Below are 22,760 nucleotides of genomic sequence, written 5' to 3'. Positions count from 1 at the left end.
CTCAGTCTCGAATCCTTGGTATGAAGGTCCTCTTTCGCTAATAACACTCTCTTCTAGTGTATATATATGGTCTGCAGACCGCTGAACATTTTCAAAATAAATAATTAGTAGTAAAGCCCTTTTAACCTTTCACTTACGTTTTGTGGTTTGATATCAATTTCTATAAAGTGTTAATCATTATTTAAAAACAATTACAGTTAAGAAAATCCAAGCCTTACAGAAAAAAACAATAATATATTCCTGCAGGCTCAATTATCACTTTGCAATGAAAAACAACAATAAATGTGCATTCATATTTAGCACATACACCAAAATAAACGCACCTACATAAATCAATAGGAGATTACAAAGGATAGCAAATTTATGCTTTTATAACTGGAGGATAATTAAATTGAAGAAACACAAGTAGTATTTTATGGAATGATCCTGTGTACTTTAAGAACCAAAGGCCGGGCCCGTTGTTCAAATTGCACTCACTTGAAAAGTAGATAAAATTCAAATCGCCTACCTATTGCATAGACATGGGGAGCCAAGGTTCCGAGTGATTTACCCTGGTACTTTTTAATAATATCTGAAGTGTAAAGTTTAGGTACGTCAAAATATGGATTGACTGCAATCAGGATGTTGGCCACGTAAGTCTGTAACAGAAAAAAAATAGTTTATTGTTTAGAGTCAAAGAATACAGGAACAAGATTGTACTTTAGCATACATTTCCACTTTGTTTGAAAACCAAATTTCCCCTAATTAATCCTCCACTAAAAAATATTTTTAGGAGAAGACCCTTATTCGTGTCCTGAAGAAGTCTCACATTCTTTACTTATATTTTTCTGGAAAAGACCTTTGCTACCAATCCATTACCATTACTAGCCTATTGTGCGGGATTGACAAAAAAAACAAATCAGTAAATCTAGTAAAATGTGTTTTAATATAAGGAATCCACAAAAGATTGTAGTTGTGTATGCTTCAAATAACAGTTCATTAGGTATACTATGTGCATGCTTTCATGCACCTTATGCCTCGGCACAATGTGCCAGTTACATGACTCAGTCTGAGGTCAATTTCAAGACGTGTGGGAATAGTGGTTAGACCTAGGGTAAAGTGGATTAAGGATTATCACACTTGCCTGAAGCAAAACCTGTATAACTCAGACTTTTGTGGAGCACTTATAAGTGGTAGACCACCTAACTAATGGCAATAAGCTTTGTTCTGGTTCCATTACAAAAGCAATATAGTTAAAATGGCTATTATTCACATATTAGTAAGGAGCACTAACAATCAATGTTTCAAAAGACTTGACAATAGAATACACATGTTTCTCAATACTTCACCCAACAGTTCTGACCTCGTTAGGCATTTTGATACAAGTTTTGAAAGACCAAACCTACTGTATATTTAGATTAGCTTTATAACGCAGATGAGTTGTTTAAACATAAAACGGTGTACTTTTTGGCTTGAACATAACTCAAAATGCCATAGTAGAATGATACATGATAAGTAAGGAAATTACACAATACATTTAGATGATTAGATTAAATGATGATTAGCAAAAAAGCCTCAAAAAAAGTATCTCGGTGTTTCCTTCTTAAATGCAATAAAAACGACCGGATGATGGGCAGAAAATAAGAGAGAGAGTTGGGAAAAAAGCTATTCATCTTAAAAATGGGAACACCTTACAAAAGCACTAACAGTAGGCCTGTACACAGTGAACAGCCTCCCAAATTTCTCATCATAATTGAGTTAAAAATGGGGTGCGCTGAAGATGGACAGTTGTACAATTATCCACCTTCTGTGGCCTATTTGGTATTCTGAGTAGATTCCTAGCTCTGTCTTGCCTCAACAGTGACTGACAGTGTTGTGTCTTATAATCTGTGCAGTGGCTCATAGCTACTTGAGATGCAACTAAGAGTCCTATGCTAATAAACTCTAAAGTACTATAATGTGCTTGTGAACCACTTAGTTAATTTTATTTGGAAGTGTGCAGAAACTATAATAATAGCTATTAAACACTGCTGACCAGTGCTAAAGTTATTGTGCTCTCTCCCAGGACATGGCAACATTCGCTTCCACCAAATTAGCACATTTAATTTACTTGTAAGTCCCAATTAAAGTAGTACTACGTGTACCCAGGGCCTGTAAATTAAATGCTACTAGTGGCCTTGCTAAAAGAACAGATTACGGAATGCTAAACAGATCAAACATTCTCTCCCAATGACAGATTTGGATTAAATCCATACTTTTTTGCACGCCACGCCATTCCAGTTTGGAAACAGCTATATGCAAATCAGTCTTGCCCTGCTCCCCATGGGAACAGTCCAGTCCAAACAGACAGGCCAGGTCCTCCCTGGACCAGAAACAAGCATCCTGGGACTGGTTTTGGTGTATCACCCCTCATTGCGAGCAGGTAAGAATGCAGAGTTTGGTGTCTAAAGAATTGTAATTTAAACAATCTTTAATTGTAAAGTCTGATTTTAAGTCACAATTCTGAAAATTACACATTTTGAATTTGGCATTTTCTTGTCCCATCCATATGCTGTCTGTATCCTGGGTCACATGACTAGGTGTAGCTGGCAGTTGTCTGTGTGTATTACTCCCAGACAGCTAGAAGAAGCGGGAATAGGTGTTGGCAGGAAGGGCCATCTCGGATTTGATGGGGGAGCAGCTGTCACCTATAACACTTGCACATTACAAAGACTGCCTCTGCAAAGTCACAAAGGGTTTCACATTAGTCGTTTTTGTCCCCAGACAAGCTGGGGGCAGGGAGGCAGGAAATTCTAAACACCTCTGGGGGTGGAAACCTCTAGAATCTCATCCTACTTCAAAGCTGGCATCAAGTATAAAGATTGGACCCTCAGACACAACTCTTCAATACACCGCTGGGTCCATGCAAGACTTAGAAGGACTCCTGTGGTACTCTGCTGTAAGAAGTACTGCTTATCTGCTGCCAGAGTGATATGGACTGGACCTACATCATGAAAACAAAACCACCAGTGTGACTCCAAGGACTAGTCAGCTGGTCTCCTGATCAGAGCCTCAGGGACAGAAAAGGCTCCAACCACCGTAAACCCAACACCTGGAATCTGCCTACTGTGAGTTATGCTAGAGCACCAAGTGGTGCCTGGACACTTGGAAGTGGGCCTGAAGGTGATCTGCCAGCCCAGTTGTGGTCCCCATTACAACTGACGCAAAGCCCAGCAAAGCACCGCAGCAAAACTGCCAGCCTCATCGGAATCAACGCAGAGCGATGCAAAACCCCGCAAAGCCTCACCGCGCACCTCACTGGAACTGACACAGAGCAGCATAAAGCCCTGCAAAGCCTCACCACACAGCTTAATCAGAACCAATGATGCAAAGCTTTGCCCTGAAAGTACACCAAAGACATAAGGCACTTTGTTCAGTGGGCCTAACTCAGTCTCTGTATCCAGCCTGCACTCCATCGCGGTTGGCCTGAACCTGTGACTTTGTCCCAGTCCTGCACGATCAGATAACCACAGTTGGCACTTTGTGCTTTTAAGCACTCTTTTTACTTAAATCTATAAATTGCATATCTACAGTTCTACTGATTGGATTTTTGTTGTTTTGGTGTCAAATAATACATTAATTGTATACTATTTTTTTAAATTGGGATTTTTCTGGTGGTGTGTTTTCACTATATTACGGTTTGTAAGCTGCATAACAATTTTACACATTGCCTGTAAGTTAAACCGAATTGCTTTTGTGCAAGCTACCAAAGGGTTGAGCACAGGTTAATTTGGTGTTTGCTTACATTTCATTCTGACAAGCATTAGGGTTTCAGCTTGAGTAGGGGTTCGCCCCCCCCCCCACCCCATCTCCAACCAGTAACCCAATTTCCTACAGTATGGAAAATTAACTTCACATTCCAATGTTGCAGCTCAGGAATCAATTTGTACAGATTTTCAGGTTTTAACAAGCGACTACCACAATGTAAATTTGGAAATGTAGGAGAGCTGGGCTCTACAACATCCCTATAACCCCCAATCATCATGTACAAAAAGTGACTGTTTCAAGAATGCTGGAAACAGCCTCACGGTGTGATCCTCATTAAGGGCCTGATTTAGATCTCGGTGGACGGGTTATTCCATCATAACGTTGGTGGCTATCCCGTTCGCTATAATAAAAATCCCATAGGACATAAAAGGATTTATATTTAGATGGATGGGATATCCATCACCGTTGTGAGGGAGTACGCCGTCCAACAAGATCTAAATCAGGCCCTCAGTGACTCAAACCTGCATCAAATGTACCACAATAAAACAGAATGAATAAAGTTCCTTTACAGTTTCTCGGACTCCCTGTTATCAACTTGAGGTGGAGTGGAATCTGCTTCTATAGCTACTAGTTCAGAATACTGTGCACCTCTACTGCACACACACATATGCCACATGCCTCATTTCTATGCCTACTAGCACGAGTCAGTTCTTGATTTGAAAAACTAGTCATATATTGTGTGTTTTTGGCCAATAGCTTAGGGATCCGTATGAAAGAGCATACAAACCAATAGAAACTGACTCACAATAAAGGTACTATTAGCTTACAATTATGTCCTTTCTCTGACTAGGCTAGAAGTGATGGTGAATTTATCCCAACTTACTGACCAAATCTTGCATCACTCCATAGGAAAGCCTTGCAAGCAAAGGGTCGGCAGAATGTGTATGGCTAGCCCACATAGCCACTGGGCATGATAGTGACAAGCATATACCTGCAGGAGGACACAGATGCAGCCATTGCGCAGTGCCCACTGTGGGGCTGTGGCTGCTTCCCCTGTGCAGAAGGGCAAGCTTTCATCAGGATGAAATCGAGATGTTCTGAAATTAACGTAATCCTTCTAAATTGGCAACAGTGAGGATTTAGAGAAGTTAACAGAGAACCCAAGACTGTATAAGTTAATGAGGATCATTGCTAGTTTGCTAGTCAAGTCTCTACTCTCTCCCTTGAGCTGCTTGGATGAGATAATCTTTAAAGGACGAGTGGAAGTTGCTGCTGTAGAAATGCCACCACCAGGACCAGGATACTGGCAAAGGGTCTTCGTAAAAGTGTAAAAGTCAACTCTGTCATTACTGGAAGTGTCCGATACCGGCAGGGTTGGGTCCCCACATAAAGTACTTTCTGTGTTCTTGCATGATGGATAGACGGAAACACATGTCCTTGAGGTCTATCCTACACAGCAAGTCATTGCTTAATCAGGAGTCTTGACAGGAGCTATCTTGAAAAGAGTAGACAGTAAGTGTAATAACGTGTCAATAACGCAATGAATCACTAGGTAATCAGTCTTACTATTGAATAAGTTGGTAAAGTGAGATTATAAGATTTTGCATGGGCTGTTTGATGTGTACACGTTGCTGTTACCTATATGCCAAAAAGAAAAAGCAATGCAAATACATTTTTTTAAAAACCAGGGGGAATATGTCACACTTAGCCCACTCTCCCAGTCCAAGCCTAATAGAAATCAAATACATTGAGAGATCCATGTTGTGAGGTCAAAACCAGGGGACCGAACATGGTTTACAAAATTCACTAAATCTTGCACCTAAATTACTTAATTTCCTGTTCTGTGTGATGTTAATGAGAGCAAGCCTTTTCTGCTTCTGCATTTATTTTCAAACATTTAAGATACTATGTTGAACAAGTGTCTTGCATAATCTCTGTGACACTGTATTAGACACTGTCCTATTCTGGATCCTTGCTGTAAAAATGTAACCTCCATTTGCTGAAATGGCCAACATAGCCTTAAAGCAGCTAACACAGATCAGCATGCCTGCACCCATACTACATCCAGTCCCTGCATATTACCGCCCCTTGCGTTCCACTGGAACAATGTTATCGGCTTCTTTGTTTACTTGTGGTTTTCTAGAAGCCAGATCGGCATTGCAAGGGCACCTCCTGACATCAGCCGTTAGAGCTACAGCGTTAGCTTTAAAACCGATATGAAAAACCTGGTCACTAAGTAACAATTAACAAACCGTTAGCTTTATCTTACGTTTACTAACCTTGTTCCTGTTTCTTAGCACTGTAAAGAAAAGGTTTTACTCGTTATCATCTCGGAAGCATTACATATATATCACGTTTTTATTTTTTCAATGTTTTAGCATTGCTTAAAAAATCTGCATTCCTTAACAAATTATGGTTTTTAAAAGGTCGGTGTCAATCAGCTTACTTACTTTGTCAGTTTCTTGACAACACAATACATTTACATCTTATCTTCTGCCACCTGCTGCTGCAGGTAATGCTAATTGTTAATCGTTTCCTGGGAACAAAGGCATCCTGACTGGGAGAAAAGTGTGCTTCATTCTCATGACAAAAGCTTTACCACAAACAATGTGCTTTTGTCAACCTAAACAAGACGCAATAGAGAGGCTGTAATAAAGATGAGTGCACACACTGACCTCACAGGTCATATATGTGCTTCCTGCCACAGTATCATCGCATGCCCAGAGTTCCACTCCCATATTACACACCTCTTGCTCATTGCTATGTTACAGCTGTCACTGAAAGAGCAGATGGCAAGACTAACTCCCAAATGTGGTCAGAATTAAGTAAGTACAATTAGGCAACCTGATAGCAATATAAAAGATTAAGTCTGTCATTTGAGCCAAGAGGTGCCAAAGGAGCCACGTATTTGCTTCATTTAAAAATAATGAAGAGAAAAGTCAGCTTTAGCGACAGCAGAAACTGTCACGTTAATGTGCCTTGACAGAAGGAATACATCCGGAATTATGTTCCGACACATACTCTACACCTGCTAACGTCGATGTATACGTGTCTTTCTTTTATTAATTTAGCTTCGAAACATAATCTTTTTTTCTGGCAAAGGCTATTTAGCTATTTCCCTACGTTTTTAAGAATATAGTTTAGTCAAATCCAAATTTAGACTTCTAGGTGAAATGTTGTTGATATAACGAATATAATTTAGCATGAGCCCAGCCCAATGAATATCTCATTCGTTTTACACTGGGGTGTGTAATAAATTAGAATGCATTGGATGTTTAAGTCTGAAGCATTACTCAAACAGGCTGACTTCAGTATTCTAATTTAAAGCTGTCAACTAAAGCAATGGATTCAGTTTTAGGTACTTTCAATGATAAGCAGTTTGTCCTTGAATTTGCTATGACTTGGTGATCCATCCAGATCTGCAGGAGAACCATCTTTTCCAGGTAAGCACTATCTGCTTCATAGTGACATGTCACTCTATGAAGGCACACACAGGCTTTTAAATGGCAAAGACAGAAGATTTGTACTGTGACTATTCTTCGATGTTTAACGCTTTAAAGTTCCAGGGAAGATAGAGGCAGTGAGACTGTCTGTCTTAGTGGCGTTCACAGATTACATACGACTAGCTCTTAATGCTGATTCACCATCTATGCTTGTGCTGTTGGGTTTATCTGCAGTGTTTGACACTGTGTCTCATCCAGGCTGCTTCAAAGGTTGTACGAAACTGGAATCTTTAGGACAGCCCTACAATGGTTCTGTGACTTTCTACATAACAGAACTCAAACCATTTCTCTAGGCTCCTTTAAATCCCTCACAGTGCCACAGACAAGGAAGCGAGCCAGGACTCCCTTCCAAGCCCTATGCTTTTCAACATATATGTTGCCCCTATTGCCAAGATCGTCAAATCCTTTGGATTTGAAATCCTGTCCTATGCTGATAACATGCAGTCGGTCATCTCCTTTGACAAAGACCTTGTCGAAGCAAAACAATGGTGTGCAACAAGGATGAAAGCAATTGCAGCCTGGATGTCCACCAACTGTCTACAAATAGAGATCATGCTGTTCGGTAAGGACCAACAGCTTTAGTCCGATGACTGATGGCCTGCAGAACTTGACTTCGCACCAATACCTAAACAGGTAGTCAAGACCCTTGGTGTGCAACTGGACCAAACCTTAACTATGAAAGAGCAGGTTCTGTCTACCATTGGCACATGTTTCCACATGATGCACCTGTTGAGAAAGCTCTCCCTTTTCTTTCTCTCACAGCAAGGAAAGCCTTAGTACAGGTGCTCATTATCAGAATCGCATTACAGCAATGCTTTACTTGCTTCCCCTAATGAGACTATTCTCTAAACTACACGTTGTGCAAAACTCAGTGGTCAGTCTCATTTGCAGACTTCCCTCTGGCACTGCCTCAACCCACTTCTGAGATCATTACACTGGTTGCCTGTAAGGAAAATAATAATCTTTAAATTCTTCTCCCACACTCACAAGTTGCTAATGGGGAAAGGCTCCCGGTACATCAACCAGAAGCTTAAACGCTATTGTCCAATCAGGCTTTTGAGATCCAGCGCCAAAGCCTTGCTCACTGTCCAGAGCATTAAAAAGTTAAGCGCAGAGGGGGAGGAGCTACGCTAGCAACCAAGATGGCCGCTTAGGCTCCCGGCTCCGCCGACCTCCGTCCCCCGCCGGATAATCCTGCTACAAATCCTGAATTTGCACCCTGCCTCCGGGTGTGTGAACTGCCGTGCTGTAATTTGGAGCGATCCCGGGACTTTTACCAGCTTGGTGGGCGGAGTTATGTCGAGTTTTAGTTTGGGGCCTACACCAGCTTGTGAGACGGGGATTCGAGTACTGGTTCCAGTTGAATAACATCGGCCGTAGGTGATGGACAGGGTCCGGTCCTTGGATCTGGAAAACTTTCTAAGCCCGATTTTGACGGCGGTTGTTGCTCTGGCCTACAAACGATGGAGGGTTGACGAGGCACGACTGTGGCTGTGGGCGGAGGTCTCCGGCCCGGAGACCCGGTTTGCCGCCGCCGGAGTTTGCCGGGTCGGAGTCTTCGCTTGCGGTATCGGAGCCTGGATTGTGGCCTTAGTAAGCCCTCGGTCTCCCTCCGTGACAGTCCGTCCCAAATTTGCCGGTTCCCCCAGAGAAGTCTTGTGCATCTGGGGGACGCGAACATGGTTGACTCGGAACAAAATTTGGTGGGACGGACTGAGTTTGAACCGTCGATACGGACTGTACTGGAAGCTATCAGGGCACTACATTCCCATGTGGAGTCCCTTGTCCAGAAAATTATTGTGATCACACACGGACATGGGCATGAGGGACCGGACCCTGATCCGTTTCAATATCCTGATCGGCCTATACCACCCACGGAGGTCCTTGTAACGGCAGTGGGCCCTGTGCCACGAGGGGTGTCGGAGCTTCATGGCAGTGTGATGGCCGACAACCGTGTACTCGATGCTCTCTACGTATTGCCAGCCCACCATCATTGCCTACTGTGTGTGGATTAATTGGGGCTTCTCTTCCGGATACTCTTGGTGGGAACTATCTACAGAATAAAACAGTGATTTTCCCCTCTTCGACACCTTTACTACGATTGCAGAGACAACGACGTCGTGAGCTCATGTCGATGAGGGTCATTGCTGATGCTGACAGTGTTCCCAGCGACTTTAAAACTTTGCCTCGCCTCGGTAGGAACTTTACTGAACTGTTTCTGCATTTTGACTATCCTGCGGAGGCGACAGTCCGTCCGGAAGGGGCTTGCACGACTGATCGGAAGGGTCAAGGATGAGACTGATTGTTGGGGCTTGGCACCATGGGCTTTCTGAAGTGGGATTCGTTACCATTGTATTTATGGGAGGTCGGGTGGTGTTTACGGTTTCCCCTGTTTCGTTTTAATATCGCCTCTTAATAGAGTTGTGTGTTTTATTCTGGGGGATTCTTGGTTCTGGCGGGGGGAGGGGGGACCGGGGGCCTGTACTGAGGTGTCCCCCTCCACATTTACTATTTTTAGTATTTAGTTAGATGGGGCGACAGGCACACTGCTAGTTGGGGATAGGCGCAAGCCATATGCAGGGGTGGAGGGTGGGGGGAGGGGTGTTCGTCTTGTTAGTGTTTGTGGTTTTTAGGTTTGAAATCCTTTAGAATCCTGATATAGGTGGTCTTATTGAGGCGTGAATTTGTGTTTTGGGGTGGATGGGTTCTGGTGGAGGTATTATTACCATGAGTTAGCCAATTGTTGCGTACATCATTATTGTATTCGGGATGCGGCCGTAGTCTCGTACCTTTTTACTGCTGCGCCCTCCCCCCTCCCTCCTACTCTGGACTGCTACTTAATGTTTATCCTGTTTCCCGGGGAGGTGGGATTGGTGGTAGGCATTTGTTTGATTATCCTGCATGTAGTACGGCTGCATACCTGACGTAGCTTATGAGTAGGCTTTCTTGTTAGTTCTCCGTCCATTATGCCCTGTATGTATATTGCTTATCCTTTCATTCCACGATGTAAGTCACCTGTTATTGTTTTTCTTTTTCTTGTTTATTCAATAAAAAGATTTATATAAAAATAAAAAAAAGTTAAGAGCTGGGGATAGGTCTTTCCCCCATCTTACCCTCTCGTACTAGAATGAACTGCCTGACTACATCCATACATGTACTGATCACATCAAATTTAGAAAGATGTTCAGACAGTGCTGTTCTAACTCTTTGTTTAACCAGCCTGCGATCTGCTTAAGTGCCGAGATGCCCCTCCAAGGGTCATTGATGCGCGATATCAAATAAAATTAAAATAACATAACATTGTTCCTCATATGACTGTACCAATTACTACCAAGAACGGGCCAAATCATTAAGTGTCACCTATGAGAGATATTGTCTATAGCAATGATTTTTAGGCATGCTGTGCAGCATGGCTAAAAATCATATTTCTTTTAAAGCGCTGTGACACGACAAGTGCTAATAAATTGTTTTCATATTAAAACATATATAAAACAGGGGTATGGCTGGCGAGCAAGGCCACAGAGGGAGGGCAGGGGAGAAGGATGTGGGTGGAGGACGGGGCATGCAGGAGACATAAGCACACTGACAAGGGAGGGCAGGGGAATCACACAGACAATGGGGGGTGGGCAGGATAGGTAAAGACGCAAACAGACAACAAAAGGTGAGCAGGAGGGACTGAGGAGGCAACTGGAGGGTGGGTGGAAGGGACTGGGGCAGCAAGCTGACATTGAAGGGTGGATGGGAAGGGCACAGGCAGCAAGTTGCCCAGAGATGGGACAACAAACTGACAATGGACAAAGGACAGTGGACGAGAGGCATTGGGTCGACCTCGAAGCTGGGGAACCGGGTTCGAGTCTCGGCAGGGTCACTCAACATCCTGTGATTCTGGGCAAATCCTTTAATCTCCCAGTGACTAACAAGATAAAAGTGTCCATCTATAAAACAACTGGTGCTCATGTAAAGTGCTCTGATACTTTCGGTTGAGATTATAAAACTCAATTTAAAAAAAACACTCACAATAGAGGGCCGGATGGGATGGCCAGTTAGCTGACAAAGCGGGGAGGTGGAAGGGGATGGGGAAGCAAGCTTAAAATGGAGGGGAGGCAGGCTTGATGGGGCACAAGCTAACAGATGGCAGGTGGGAGGGGCTGTGGCATCAATCTGGCAATCGAGAGTGGGCGGGAGGGGCTGTGAAAGAGAGCGGACAATGGAGGGAAAACCAACACATGAATAACGGAGGGTTGGTAGCGGGCTCAGAAGCAAGTGGACAACAGAAGATGGGAGGGGTGGTGGGGAAGCAAGAACAGCAGGGAAGGACGGGCGGGGAAGAAACTACAACAACTGAGGGAGTGTGAAGAGGAACATGGAGGGGGAGCACATGGACAGTGGAGGGAGACAGCTGGGAAAGATATGCACTGTTGTGAAGTGTTTCAACAGAAGGAAAAAAATAGCGCCTGAATAACAAGCAATTGAAGTACATAAGAAAGGCTTCCATCCTCCAGAGGAGGGGCAAATTCAAGAATTGAAAGGAAAGCCTACGGAAGCTGACAAGTAAGAAACAAACAAATGATAGTGACATTGAAGCCAACCACTGGCAGGCCTAAAAGAAATGTACTCACCCCCTCACAATTGCGAGTACAGGTTTATCAGGGCAAGCTATTTTTAGCACCTACTAGTCCCATCTGAATAAATTTAGGCTGGAAAAGAACAGGTGTTATATTCATTCAGAGAGTGAATGAGCAATAAAGATGCCATTAAATCTTGTTTTTATCCTGACACATTTGCTGTCTTTTCAAGGAAAGAGGTCAGATGTCACTTTGTCTTTTAACGAATTGAAGCTTGGAAAATGAGGTTTATTTTCCTCTCTCTTTCTAGAGTTAGAGGTTTTTATCAAGTGAACTGTCTGAAGATTTCAGTTATATTTCTCTAACACAAAACATTTGAATAAATAGCCTGTACATTAATATTACAAATATTTTAAAATACATCAGGAATTACAAAAGCGCATTTTTTGTAATTAAGAAGTGTGATGCAAACAAAGAGTTAAATCAGAGCAAAACAAACTAGAACACTTTACTTAGTGATGTGCAAATGACACATATTTTCTGAAACTCTATTTCCAAACATTATGGTTTGTGAACTATGTAGTTTTATAAGTAAAGCTGCATGTCAGTGGCAATGTTTGTGGACATTCCAATGTAAAATCTGCTGATTGCAAACAACAGTGTGCTACCACTTCATGCATTAGTTATGTATTTAATAAAAGTGATAGTTTTCAAACGTGATTTAAGAAACATTCCTGCACCCACCCTGATGAAAAAGCGGTTATATGTGAATATATTTGTATTATATATAGCAAGAGAGTTTAGTCTATTAAATCAAACAAGAGAGTTTTCGGTACAACAGACATGCTGAGCTCGCACATTTGAAGGTGTTCTCATATGTGATAATGAAGAAAATGGCAGGTCAATGAATTAAATGATTTGCCCACGATCACATCATCTGAAACCAGTTTATGGGTCAAGAGCATTACAAATAGGTCGAGTAGATTACTTAAGTCACTAAACCTCCAGGGCTAGTAACCTGTTTATGATTTTTCGAGGCATGAATGGTAAGAAATTGGTGAGCTATAAGCGCACTATCTGCTAACAACATGTCTTGCAATAGATAGCACTTGTGCGGTCTTAGGCGAGATGTATAAAAGCAAATCCAAATAAACTAAGAATGATCAAACACAATTTTCCAAAAAACAGTAACTAAAACAGCAGGTAGTCTGTCCTGCCAGTTCTTAGTGAGTCTGTGGCACCCTCAGCATAACATATGAGAGAAATGTGCACTTCATGGTAGATACGTCACATAATAACTGAATTCCTGACACTTCTCTCAGACACCGCAAAAAGACATGTAGAGCAATATGTCCACAATTTCACTCCAGTCAACACACTGCGCCTCTTCCTTTCCTTCCTCTATAATCTCTCTCATTACCTCAAACATAGATTGTAGAAGTAAGAATTGCATGTTAGTCTTCTACAAATAATTACACCAGGAAGAAGTGACCTGTCCAGCAGAAGTATATTTTACTAAAGTAAATACTATTATATATTCCTCCTTAAAAAGAATCAACTGTTTGTGTCCAAATTCGAAACATGAAGAACTCTAAAACACAAGAAAACTAATACTAATACTTGATGATTTTATTACAACTGATGCAAATTATCTTTTGGCTAGTTATTTTTAGGTCTCGCCTAGGCAGTGCTTGAGCAGTCTCTTTGAGACATTCAGGATATGGGAATTAAGCTCTGCCCATGTTCAGCCCATGCATTTTATAGGCTCCTTTCAGTGTCCTTTGAAATTCTATTTTCATTGGTTTATTAGTTTACTAGTCCCTCCTTGTCCTTCTTTAGTACCTTCTTCTCTTCACTTGTAACTTCCCATAAAGACAGCCCATCTTACATGTGTCCTTACTCTGTATGTTTCGTTAACTGTTACTGAGGACTATTGTTTTAGTTAATTTATGCTTTGTTCATAGTTGCTGTAGAAGGCCCAACATGCTCTCATGCTTCAGCAACCCGCCCTCGTGTCTCACTGCATTGTGACTTCCCCTTTAGTACACTGCTTAGTAACAGTGTCTGGATCAAACCATTTAATGTGTTGTTTTTGCATTGATGCAACCAGCACTTCATCTTTATAATGGCAGCGTGCTTTGTTTGCTTATGCGTGTCTCACCCACATCAAATTTAGTAACACTATTCTTTTAATTTTTGACAGCACGACAAGCCATGCGTTCACTTTCATATTAGTGTCCACACCTTGTTTTTGTGCACGCCACCCTTAGTATGTAAAATGGCGGGCACGCTTTTGTTTTCTTATTCGCGGCTTGCCAAAAACAACTTTACAAACATTGATTTATCACTTTTCAACAGCACGCCATGCTGTGTTTTCACTTTCATAGTACCGGACGTGCTTGATAGTTAAAATGATGGCCGTGCTACACTCTATTTTCCCAAACACGTCTGATAGATGCTGGCAGGGTAGTGGGCTACTGGGAGACTTCCGTCACATTTGGTGGGACTGCCCTTCTGGAAGGAACTCCTCTTCCAAATTAAACAAATCCTGGGATACCCATTTCCTGCTTCTCTAGAACACACATTCTTGGGATTCCGAGACCCCAGCCTAAAACACCAAAAACAAGACGAACACTCCATTATGGGTTGTGCTTGGAGGTGGCCAACATGGTCATAGCAGCTGCCTGGAAAAAACCTGAAGCCCTACCACTTGAGCGGATGACAAATGTCATTGAATATTCTCGTAAAAGTTTTTACTATATCTGGAGTTCCCTGGTGAGCTACCTGTTGGAGAGATTACCATTGTTAGCCTGCGGGCCTAGGTTGAGAGCCCTCCACTTTTCTCACATAATAAATAGGGCCCCCATGAGGGAGTCCATGGACCGTCGATCCCTCACCACTAGGAGCGAAGGGACACATACCACACACTCCCCCCAGCAACATCAAGACTATGCACTCATGATACCTCAGAAATGTTCCTTTTTTTCATGTATGTTTTATGTTAGGTTTAATTGTTGGCTCCCGGGATAGGGCGCAGACGCAATATGAGACATATAATGCGTTACAGTCGATCTTTGAATTAACCCCTTCAGCGCGGGTGACAAAGCCAGCTCGCCATGGGCGTTACCTGCGCTGCGCGCATGACGAGCTGGCTTTGTCACAATCAAGCCATTTTTCAAATTTCAGCGCACGGTGGGAATTCGCGGTAGCGCGGAAGCGGTTTAATGGTATTTTCTGCTCCTAGTCAACCCCTTCAGGCATGCGGGGAACTTGGGATCAAACTGTGCATTACCTTTAGCTAACTGATGATCTTGGCATGTTCTTTTTTTTCGTATTCGAGCTCGGCTGAACTACGAAGATTGTATACTTTTGTAAACATAATAAAAAGATTTTGCAAGGCTCACCATAAACAACTTTTCACACATTCTTTTCATGATTTGTACAGCAGAACATGTCTTTTTAGTTGCTATCATGGTAAGCCTGTCCCCTGCACAAGTGCTCCGTGCTCCCTTGGCCTTTTCATTAGCAGCGATTAGTGCTAATGGTATTGGCTCAAACCCACCTAGCAAGCTCTGCACTCTATACCTTCCAGCACTGCTTCGTCCCGGACTCACATGACACCCACTCTCCCCACCCCCATTACTCAGCAGCAGAAGCCAGGGACAGCAGTGCCACCTGGTCACAAACGCTATCTTACAGGAAGAAGAGTGGTTTGAAATCGCAAGTTAACTGGAATGAATCATCTGATAAAAAATTATTATGCATTCACTTTGGCCTGTATTTCTAATCTTAGATGTGCTTAATGGTTAAATACCTTTCGACTTCTTCATTTACCATTGTCTTTTTATTTCACGTACAATACGCTCAAGTTTACATGCTATTTTTAAAAATGCGTAATCAAACCAAACCAGACATTTAATGGGTAGGTAAAAGACATCGTCATTTACAACGCAATAGCACTAACTCTTGAAAATGCGAGACCTATTGCATTGCAAAAGCTTGTTCACATTACTGGACAGACTGAGTTCAAAAAGAGTTTCAAGGGGCAAAAATATATTGCCAGCCATATGTTGGATTTTTCAATTGTGTCCATGCAACCTCACCATCCCTGCACTCCCCTTTTTATTTTTCTTCAGTTTACTGGTACCATCCAATATTTGATGCTGCAACTATAGCAAGAACACACTCTGTTTATATAATGGGAGATATTTTTAAAACACATCCTTATATGGTGTGTATGCTTATTATATGAACTTCTCTTTATCCACAGATATAGTCAAAGACCCTGAGACCATTATATCACAAACTGAGGCCAAACAGTGCATATGTGAATACACTTTACAATTTGAAGATTAAGACGACAATGTCAAATAGGAACATAATGACAAGTGTGCCATTATTTTTCTTGCGCTTGAAACAAAAAGGCAGACAAGCAGATGGTAGTGGAGAAAATCTTTGTAGGAGTCAAATAAACTGACTTGTGACACCTACTCCAATAAACTCTACGAGACAGTAGTTTTTCCTGCAAAGAAGGGTTAATATACAGATTTAATTCATGAAGCCCACAATCCTGCAGAGGGATTATTTAAAAAAAATACACATTGCACATATGGCTGTTGCTTTTTATCTGTATAAGGAATTAGGCAGAGCTTGTTGATGTTTCGGTCTATCTGTTCTCACCCATATACTTCAGGACGAAATTTCTATATTTTCAACCGAAGACCCTTCATTTTTTCACGAATCTAATCTGATGATTAACAGGCAGCAGGCGGAGTATTTGCATAGAATCAATTCCTTATCTGACGGACTGGTAACAATGTCCTTTTTTGTTAGTTTAAATAGTTTGAGGGAAACCTCATTGAGGATTTCACACGTTTTGTAGCCGAAGTCAATTAGTGAACCACTTTGCTGATACAGTAGACTTATATAGAAAGAAGAAGCCGTCGCGGATATTGTCTGTCAAGCAACTGCCAAGTTTGGTGCAAATTCATCCATGGATTCAAAAGGTTTAGGCAAATCTAGAAAATGCCTTTTCAATGGAAAGAGCAGCTGAACTATAGCTATGCAATGGCAAGTGCTACTGTACAACATTTATATGACCTATATAAAACAACAGACTCTTTACAGCCATTTTTGGAACCGTAACATTATTATTTCCATGCAAATAATACTATCTCAGTTTGTGTTTGGGATTTGTTATGCCACTATCCATTAGCTAGAAATGGATTCTCCAATATTGATCCTGGATAGCCAGATCCACGCCAGATTTGTAAAATAACTACATTTATCTATACGCTAAAAATCTGACATGGATCCGGCCCTCCAGGACTGACTTTAGAGAACCCTGAGCTAGAGCAAGGTATTTTTGCCTTCAACAGTGACAGTTAGAGCAGCAGAGGATTTGCACTGTATGAAATCTTGTGACAGCTAGAACCTGGATGATTAATCTGTCTTAGTCTGGCATTTAGATGATACCTTAGTGAACTATTGTTTTCTGTGAGCATATAGAGAACACAGCCTCCTCCTAGACAAAGTGGTTTGCTCTTGTTCCCAATACTGTCTACTGCAAATGAGCAAGCAGAAAGTCTCTGCTTAGTGCTGGCGAAAAAAACATGTATTCCTTTAAAAACTATACAAAATGGAAAACAATATGGAAACAAACACTGTAGTTCAGATTAAGCTATCCTTTCGACTTGGCATGTGACACAAGGCAGAATTGATCACAACAATAGATGGTGGGAGGCAAATCCTCAAAATTGAAAGTCCAAGTGGTCTGGAGAGCCAATGGACAGAAGAACTAGTGAGGTTGAAAAAGTAACTTTTAAAGTAAGGATGAAAGCAGAAAGCTTCATGTGTGCCAAATGGAACAGGCGTTCAAGATGGAATACATCCAAAAAGAAAGCTCAAGCACGAAACCAGAGTCAGGCAAGATTATGTGGTACTGGGGCAGATTATTCATTGCCCCAGAAAATTGGTAGATATGTAAGAGTTCAGAAAATTGCCATAAAGGTATATTTTGGAAATTAAATTAGGAAGGACAAACCAATTCAAACACACGCTAAGTAACTTTTCCCACATTACATGTCTTAAGATATGGTTTACCTGTCTAATCTACGCCAAAAAAAGTAATTAGATTATTATGTTTAAACATTTGAAAATTATTAAGGCAATGGTAGGTGGATCTTATGAACACTACAGAATTGACTCTGGATGGGGGCAGATTGTAACAACTTCTGTGACTATTACAAGAAATGACGTGAAATCCTCTGTAGCAACTCATTTTAATGAACGCAGACACAATATCTCTCAACTACAATTCATGGTCCTTGAGACTATTGACAACACAGTAAACCAAGATATCAACAGGAGACTGCTACAGAAAGAAAATGAATGGATTTTCAGACTCGACTCTTTGAAGCCCTTCGGGCTTAATGACCGGTTGGAATTCACTTGTTACTTGTAACAATCATTACAAATATTGTACAAGATACAGTATATTATATTATCACTTTTTTGTCACAGGACATGTATAGTCACTCTATTCACACCATACCTCGGTCTATTTATATTACTATTATTTTTTCCTTTTTTTAAAACATTGCACATTCATCACTTAATCTTCTTCATTAATTATAATTTTGATCATTTTCCATGGCACTATAACCCCTTTCGGGTTCTCTTTATTCATCATTTCACCAGTCACACGATTCTAACACACACAGCAGTCCGCTATAAGATGGCCGACATCTAATCTCACCTTTCATTGCGGTTTTAGACGTCTTCTATTTCCACCGCCTAAGACGCCTAACTTTAAACTAGCATTTCACCACCATTACGAACAGCGTTTCTTAATCGCGGTCAGTCCTTTATGGAAGTGCTGGCCTCCGGGCCTTTTCGGTAAGTTTTATCTCACAAACTAAACTATTTCTACCATTGCCATACTAACCTCCGTTTTACCTTTCACAAACACGGATGCAAATGTGTATTATTCCCGCTTGTAACATCGCGACACCGCACTTGGTTTATTTATCACCAACACAACGTTACCGAGCCGTTTCTGGTTTCTTTTTCGGTCATCACTTTTGTTGTTAGACACACTTGACATTACTTGGGTTCTCATTGGCATGCTTCACATTCACCTCTAGCAATATGTGAATACACATGTTATTTTCTTGATAGACACGGTTCTTCACTTGCGGTTTTCCAACCACTCGTTTTTTCGAAAACCACTCGTTTTTACTTCAGATCCACACCAGTATCTTGCACTACTATATATTTACCCGCATCTTATTTTTGGTTCCCTGAGAATGATACTATGTTTTGATTACTTGAAGGGATTGTGTATTACATGATTCACTCTCTGCTTTCATTACACTGTTTCATGTTTTATATATGAAATGCAGTCATATACAGTGTGGGTCCTCATTACAAATTTGTGTTTATAGATTCCCCCTGATGAAGTGTCATCACGGCACCAAATGCATTGGGACCTTTTTCATCTAAGATGAAGAAAATATTAATGTGATCTACAACATTAATTAATTTTGGAAATGCTTATGGAATAAACATACTCAAGCTACCACGAAGCATTGCTTTCATTTGAGTTCAACTCTATTCATGAAAAGGATTTTTTAATTACTTTTTGAAATATCGCAGTGGCGATTTTGAATTGGCTGCGCCCAGAGGGCCAACCCTTAAATTTTTAAGGGACGCACTACTGTGTGCTATCTCGAATATGAAATTGCACATGATAAATGATAAACCTGTTGGACAGGTTCAATTGTGAAAACAACTGAATGAAGGAGCCATATCTCCGGAGCCAGGACCCACAGTTGTTAGGCTAAGCAGCCATTCCTGAGTAGTTCTTTTTCTCAGAGAATACTAAAATGGTGAGGTGTGGAATGGGCTGCTGAATTAAGTCTTCTCCTTCTTAAGAAATATAACACACAAATGGACCGATTTGTGGATTAGTTGAGGCTCAGCTCTGTTGTCTCATGCAAGGAAAATAAACATAAAACTAATTTACATGATTTCTTGTGCCATCCACTATTTCTCTGCAGTCAATTGTGGGAGAATCGTTTACATGGTGGTTTAAAAAGAAATTCAGGATCCACAAACACATTTGGCGAAAAAGCAGATGAAGATGGAAGAAACAAGTGTTCAGTGAGAAACTGAAATTGCTTAATATTACAGAAGTTGGCCAAAATCGTAATTTGGAAGTTGTGGTTGATCTTAGGCTGAAGCAGAATTCAATGATTGACTTCAACAGTATATTACTTACAGTACCTGTCAACTAATACATAGATATGCTTAATCATTCACTAAAACAATATTACCAGTATGCATCTGTTCTTGGCATGTAGAGCTGCAGAGTTACACACTGTGCATAGATCGCCACCTAGTGTTGGGCCCGGATGTTTGCAGTTTGTTGTTGACCTGAAAAGTTCTTTGGAAGTCACGAGATAGGTGACTCCTCCTTTGAACCACATTGCGCATGGGCATCGGTTCCATCCTCAGATTGTTTTTCTCCATTAGGGAAAGGATGGAGCTTTGCAAGAAAAGGAAGGATGCCCATGTAATCAATATCTAATTCAGATAATACTGGAACAGACAAGTATAGCCGGGGAGGCGGGTGGGCGTGTGTAACTCTGCAGCTCTACATGCCAAGAACAGATGTATACTGGTAAGTAGCATTTTTCCGTTCGAGGCATATGAGCTACACACTGTGCATAGATTGTATAGCAGTACCCACTCTTAGCGGCGACCACCCCTATCTGTTGCAGTAGTTTGAAATAATGTTTTGAGAAGAGCCTGGCCCACATTAGCTTGTTGTTTGGTTTGCACATCTACACAATAGTGTTTTGTGAATGTGTGCGGTGTAGACCATGTAGCTGCTCTGCAGATGTCATCTAGGGGAATGTTCCCTAAAAATGCCATTGAAACCCCTATTTTTCTTGTAGCATGGGCTTTAGGAGGAACAGATAATGTACGTTTAGCTTTGTGGTAACAAATCTGTATGCATTTGACAATCCATCTAGCTATCCGAGATTTTGAAATGGGATTATCCTTGTGCGGTGGTGAGAACAACACAAAAAGTTGTTTTGTTTTACGAAAGGGTTGTGTTCTCTCGATGTAGTATAGCAATGCTCTTTTGACATCTAGGGTATGAAGAGCTCTTTCTGCTACTGTCTGTGGTTGCAAGAAGAAAACGGGCAGTTCCACAGATTGATTGAGGCGGAAAGGAGAAACGACTTAGGGCAGGAATTTTGGATTAGTACGTAGAACAACCTTATTATGATGCATTTGCAAAAAGCGTTCTTGAATGGTTAGTGCTTGTACTTCACTAACTCTTCGCAGACATGGCTACTAGGAACGCAACCTTCCATGTTAAAAATTGTAGTCCACATTTATGTAGTGGTTCGAAGGGAGGTCCCATTAGCCGTGTGAGAACAATGTTTAAATTCCACACAGGTGAAGGTGGCACTCTGGGAGGAATTATTCTCTTAAGACCTTCCATAAAGGCTTTAATAGCAGGTACTCTGAACAGAGATAGATGCTGTCTGTTTTGTAGATATGCTGCTATTGCAGCAAGATGCAGTCTAATAGACGTGTAGGCAAAGTTACATCTTTGGAGGTGCAGTAAGTACCTATGATGTGTTGAATAGACACGTCTAAGGGATTAATATTATTGTTGTGACAATATATTACAAAGCGTTTTAACTTGGCTGCATAACATGCTCTAGTGGTTGGGCGTCTAGCTTCTTTAATGACATTTATGCAGTCTGGAGGAAGGTTCAGATATCCAAATTCTAAGACCTCAGGAGCCAGATCGCTAGGTTGAGCTGAGATGGGTCCAGGTGCCTGATCTCTCCATGGTTCTGTGTTAAAAGGTGTGGAGACAGGTATAATTTTTGGTGCGGTACCACAGACAGTTGTAGCAGCGTTGTGTACCAAGGCTGTCTGGCCCACGTTGGAGCAACTAGGATGAGGGTTAGAGAATGCTGCTGTAGTTTGCGTACTACTAGTGGCATGAGTGGTAGAGGTGGAAAAGTGTACGCAAATCTGTTTGACCAGTTCATCCATATCGCATTGCCTTTGGACAGTGGGTGTGGATATCTGGCTGCCAAGGTTGGGCATTTGGCATTTTAGTGAGTGGCAAAGAGGTCTATCTGAGGTTGTCCCCACATCTGAAAGAATGGTTGAAGAACTTGCATATGAAGTTCCCACTCGTGGGTCTGTTGTGTCTGACGACTTAACAGATCTGCTATGGTATTTTGTACTCCTGGAACATGTTGGGCTAGAAGGAATATGTTTTGAGGTAATGCCCTGCGCCATGTGTCCTGAGTGTGTTCCGCCCTGTTTCTGAATGGCTGTCATGATGTCTGTGCGGACTAACACAGCTTTGTTTGATACTTGTTTTTGGAAAGCTTTCAGCGCTAGGAATATAGCTAGTAACTCCAGGTTATTGATATAAAGTAACTTTTGTTGTGGTGTCCAGCTGCCTTGCATGGTGTGTTGCAGCAGGTGGGCTCCCCAGCCGGAGAGAGATGCGTCCGCTGTCAAGACTATTTGGGGAACTGGCTCTAGGAACGGTCGCCCCTTGGAAAGGTTCTTGGTGTTCCACCACTGCAGAGAGCGATGAGTCCGACCGTCTACCAACACTAGGTCTGTTAATTGACATTGACGTGATAGGCACTCTTGTAGAGGACGCATTTGAAGTCTGGCATGGGGCACTATGAAAATGCAAGAGGCCATCATCCCTATGAGTTGCATGAACACTCGTGCTGGAAGGGAGTGTTGTGGCTGAAACTCTGTGAGAAGAGTTTGCATGCTGGCTATCCTTACTGGAGTGGGATAAGCTAGCGCTGTTGAGGTGTTTATTGTAGCACCGAGGTACTGTTGTACTTTGGAAAGTTGCAGATGAGACTTGGTGTGGTTTATTGTAAACCCCAAGTTGTGGAGCAGT

At 41.7% G+C, this 22,760-nt stretch overlaps 1 protein-coding gene across 8 annotated transcripts in view; it reads right to left on the bottom strand.

The window, feature by feature from the left end:
• The window catches only part of MYO6 (myosin VI), a 909,629-nt gene that overhangs the window by 575,622 nt on the left and 311,247 nt on the right, over nt 1-22,760 (bottom strand). For all 8 annotated transcript variants that reach the window (XM_078648084.1, XM_078648085.1, XM_078648086.1 and 5 more), the window contains exon 5: nt 509-638. In XM_078648084.1, the coding sequence (XP_078504210.1) occupies nt 509-638 (130 nt within the window). The remainder of the gene's footprint in view (nt 1-508; nt 639-22,760) is intronic.

This window comes from Lissotriton helveticus, chromosome 6, assembly GCF_964261635.1.
Source record: "Lissotriton helveticus chromosome 6, aLisHel1.1, whole genome shotgun sequence".
NCBI lineage: Eukaryota > Metazoa > Chordata > Amphibia > Caudata > Salamandridae > Lissotriton > Lissotriton helveticus.
Note: the sequence above shows the minus strand (reverse complement) of the source record. Positions and strands in the feature narration are given on the sequence as shown.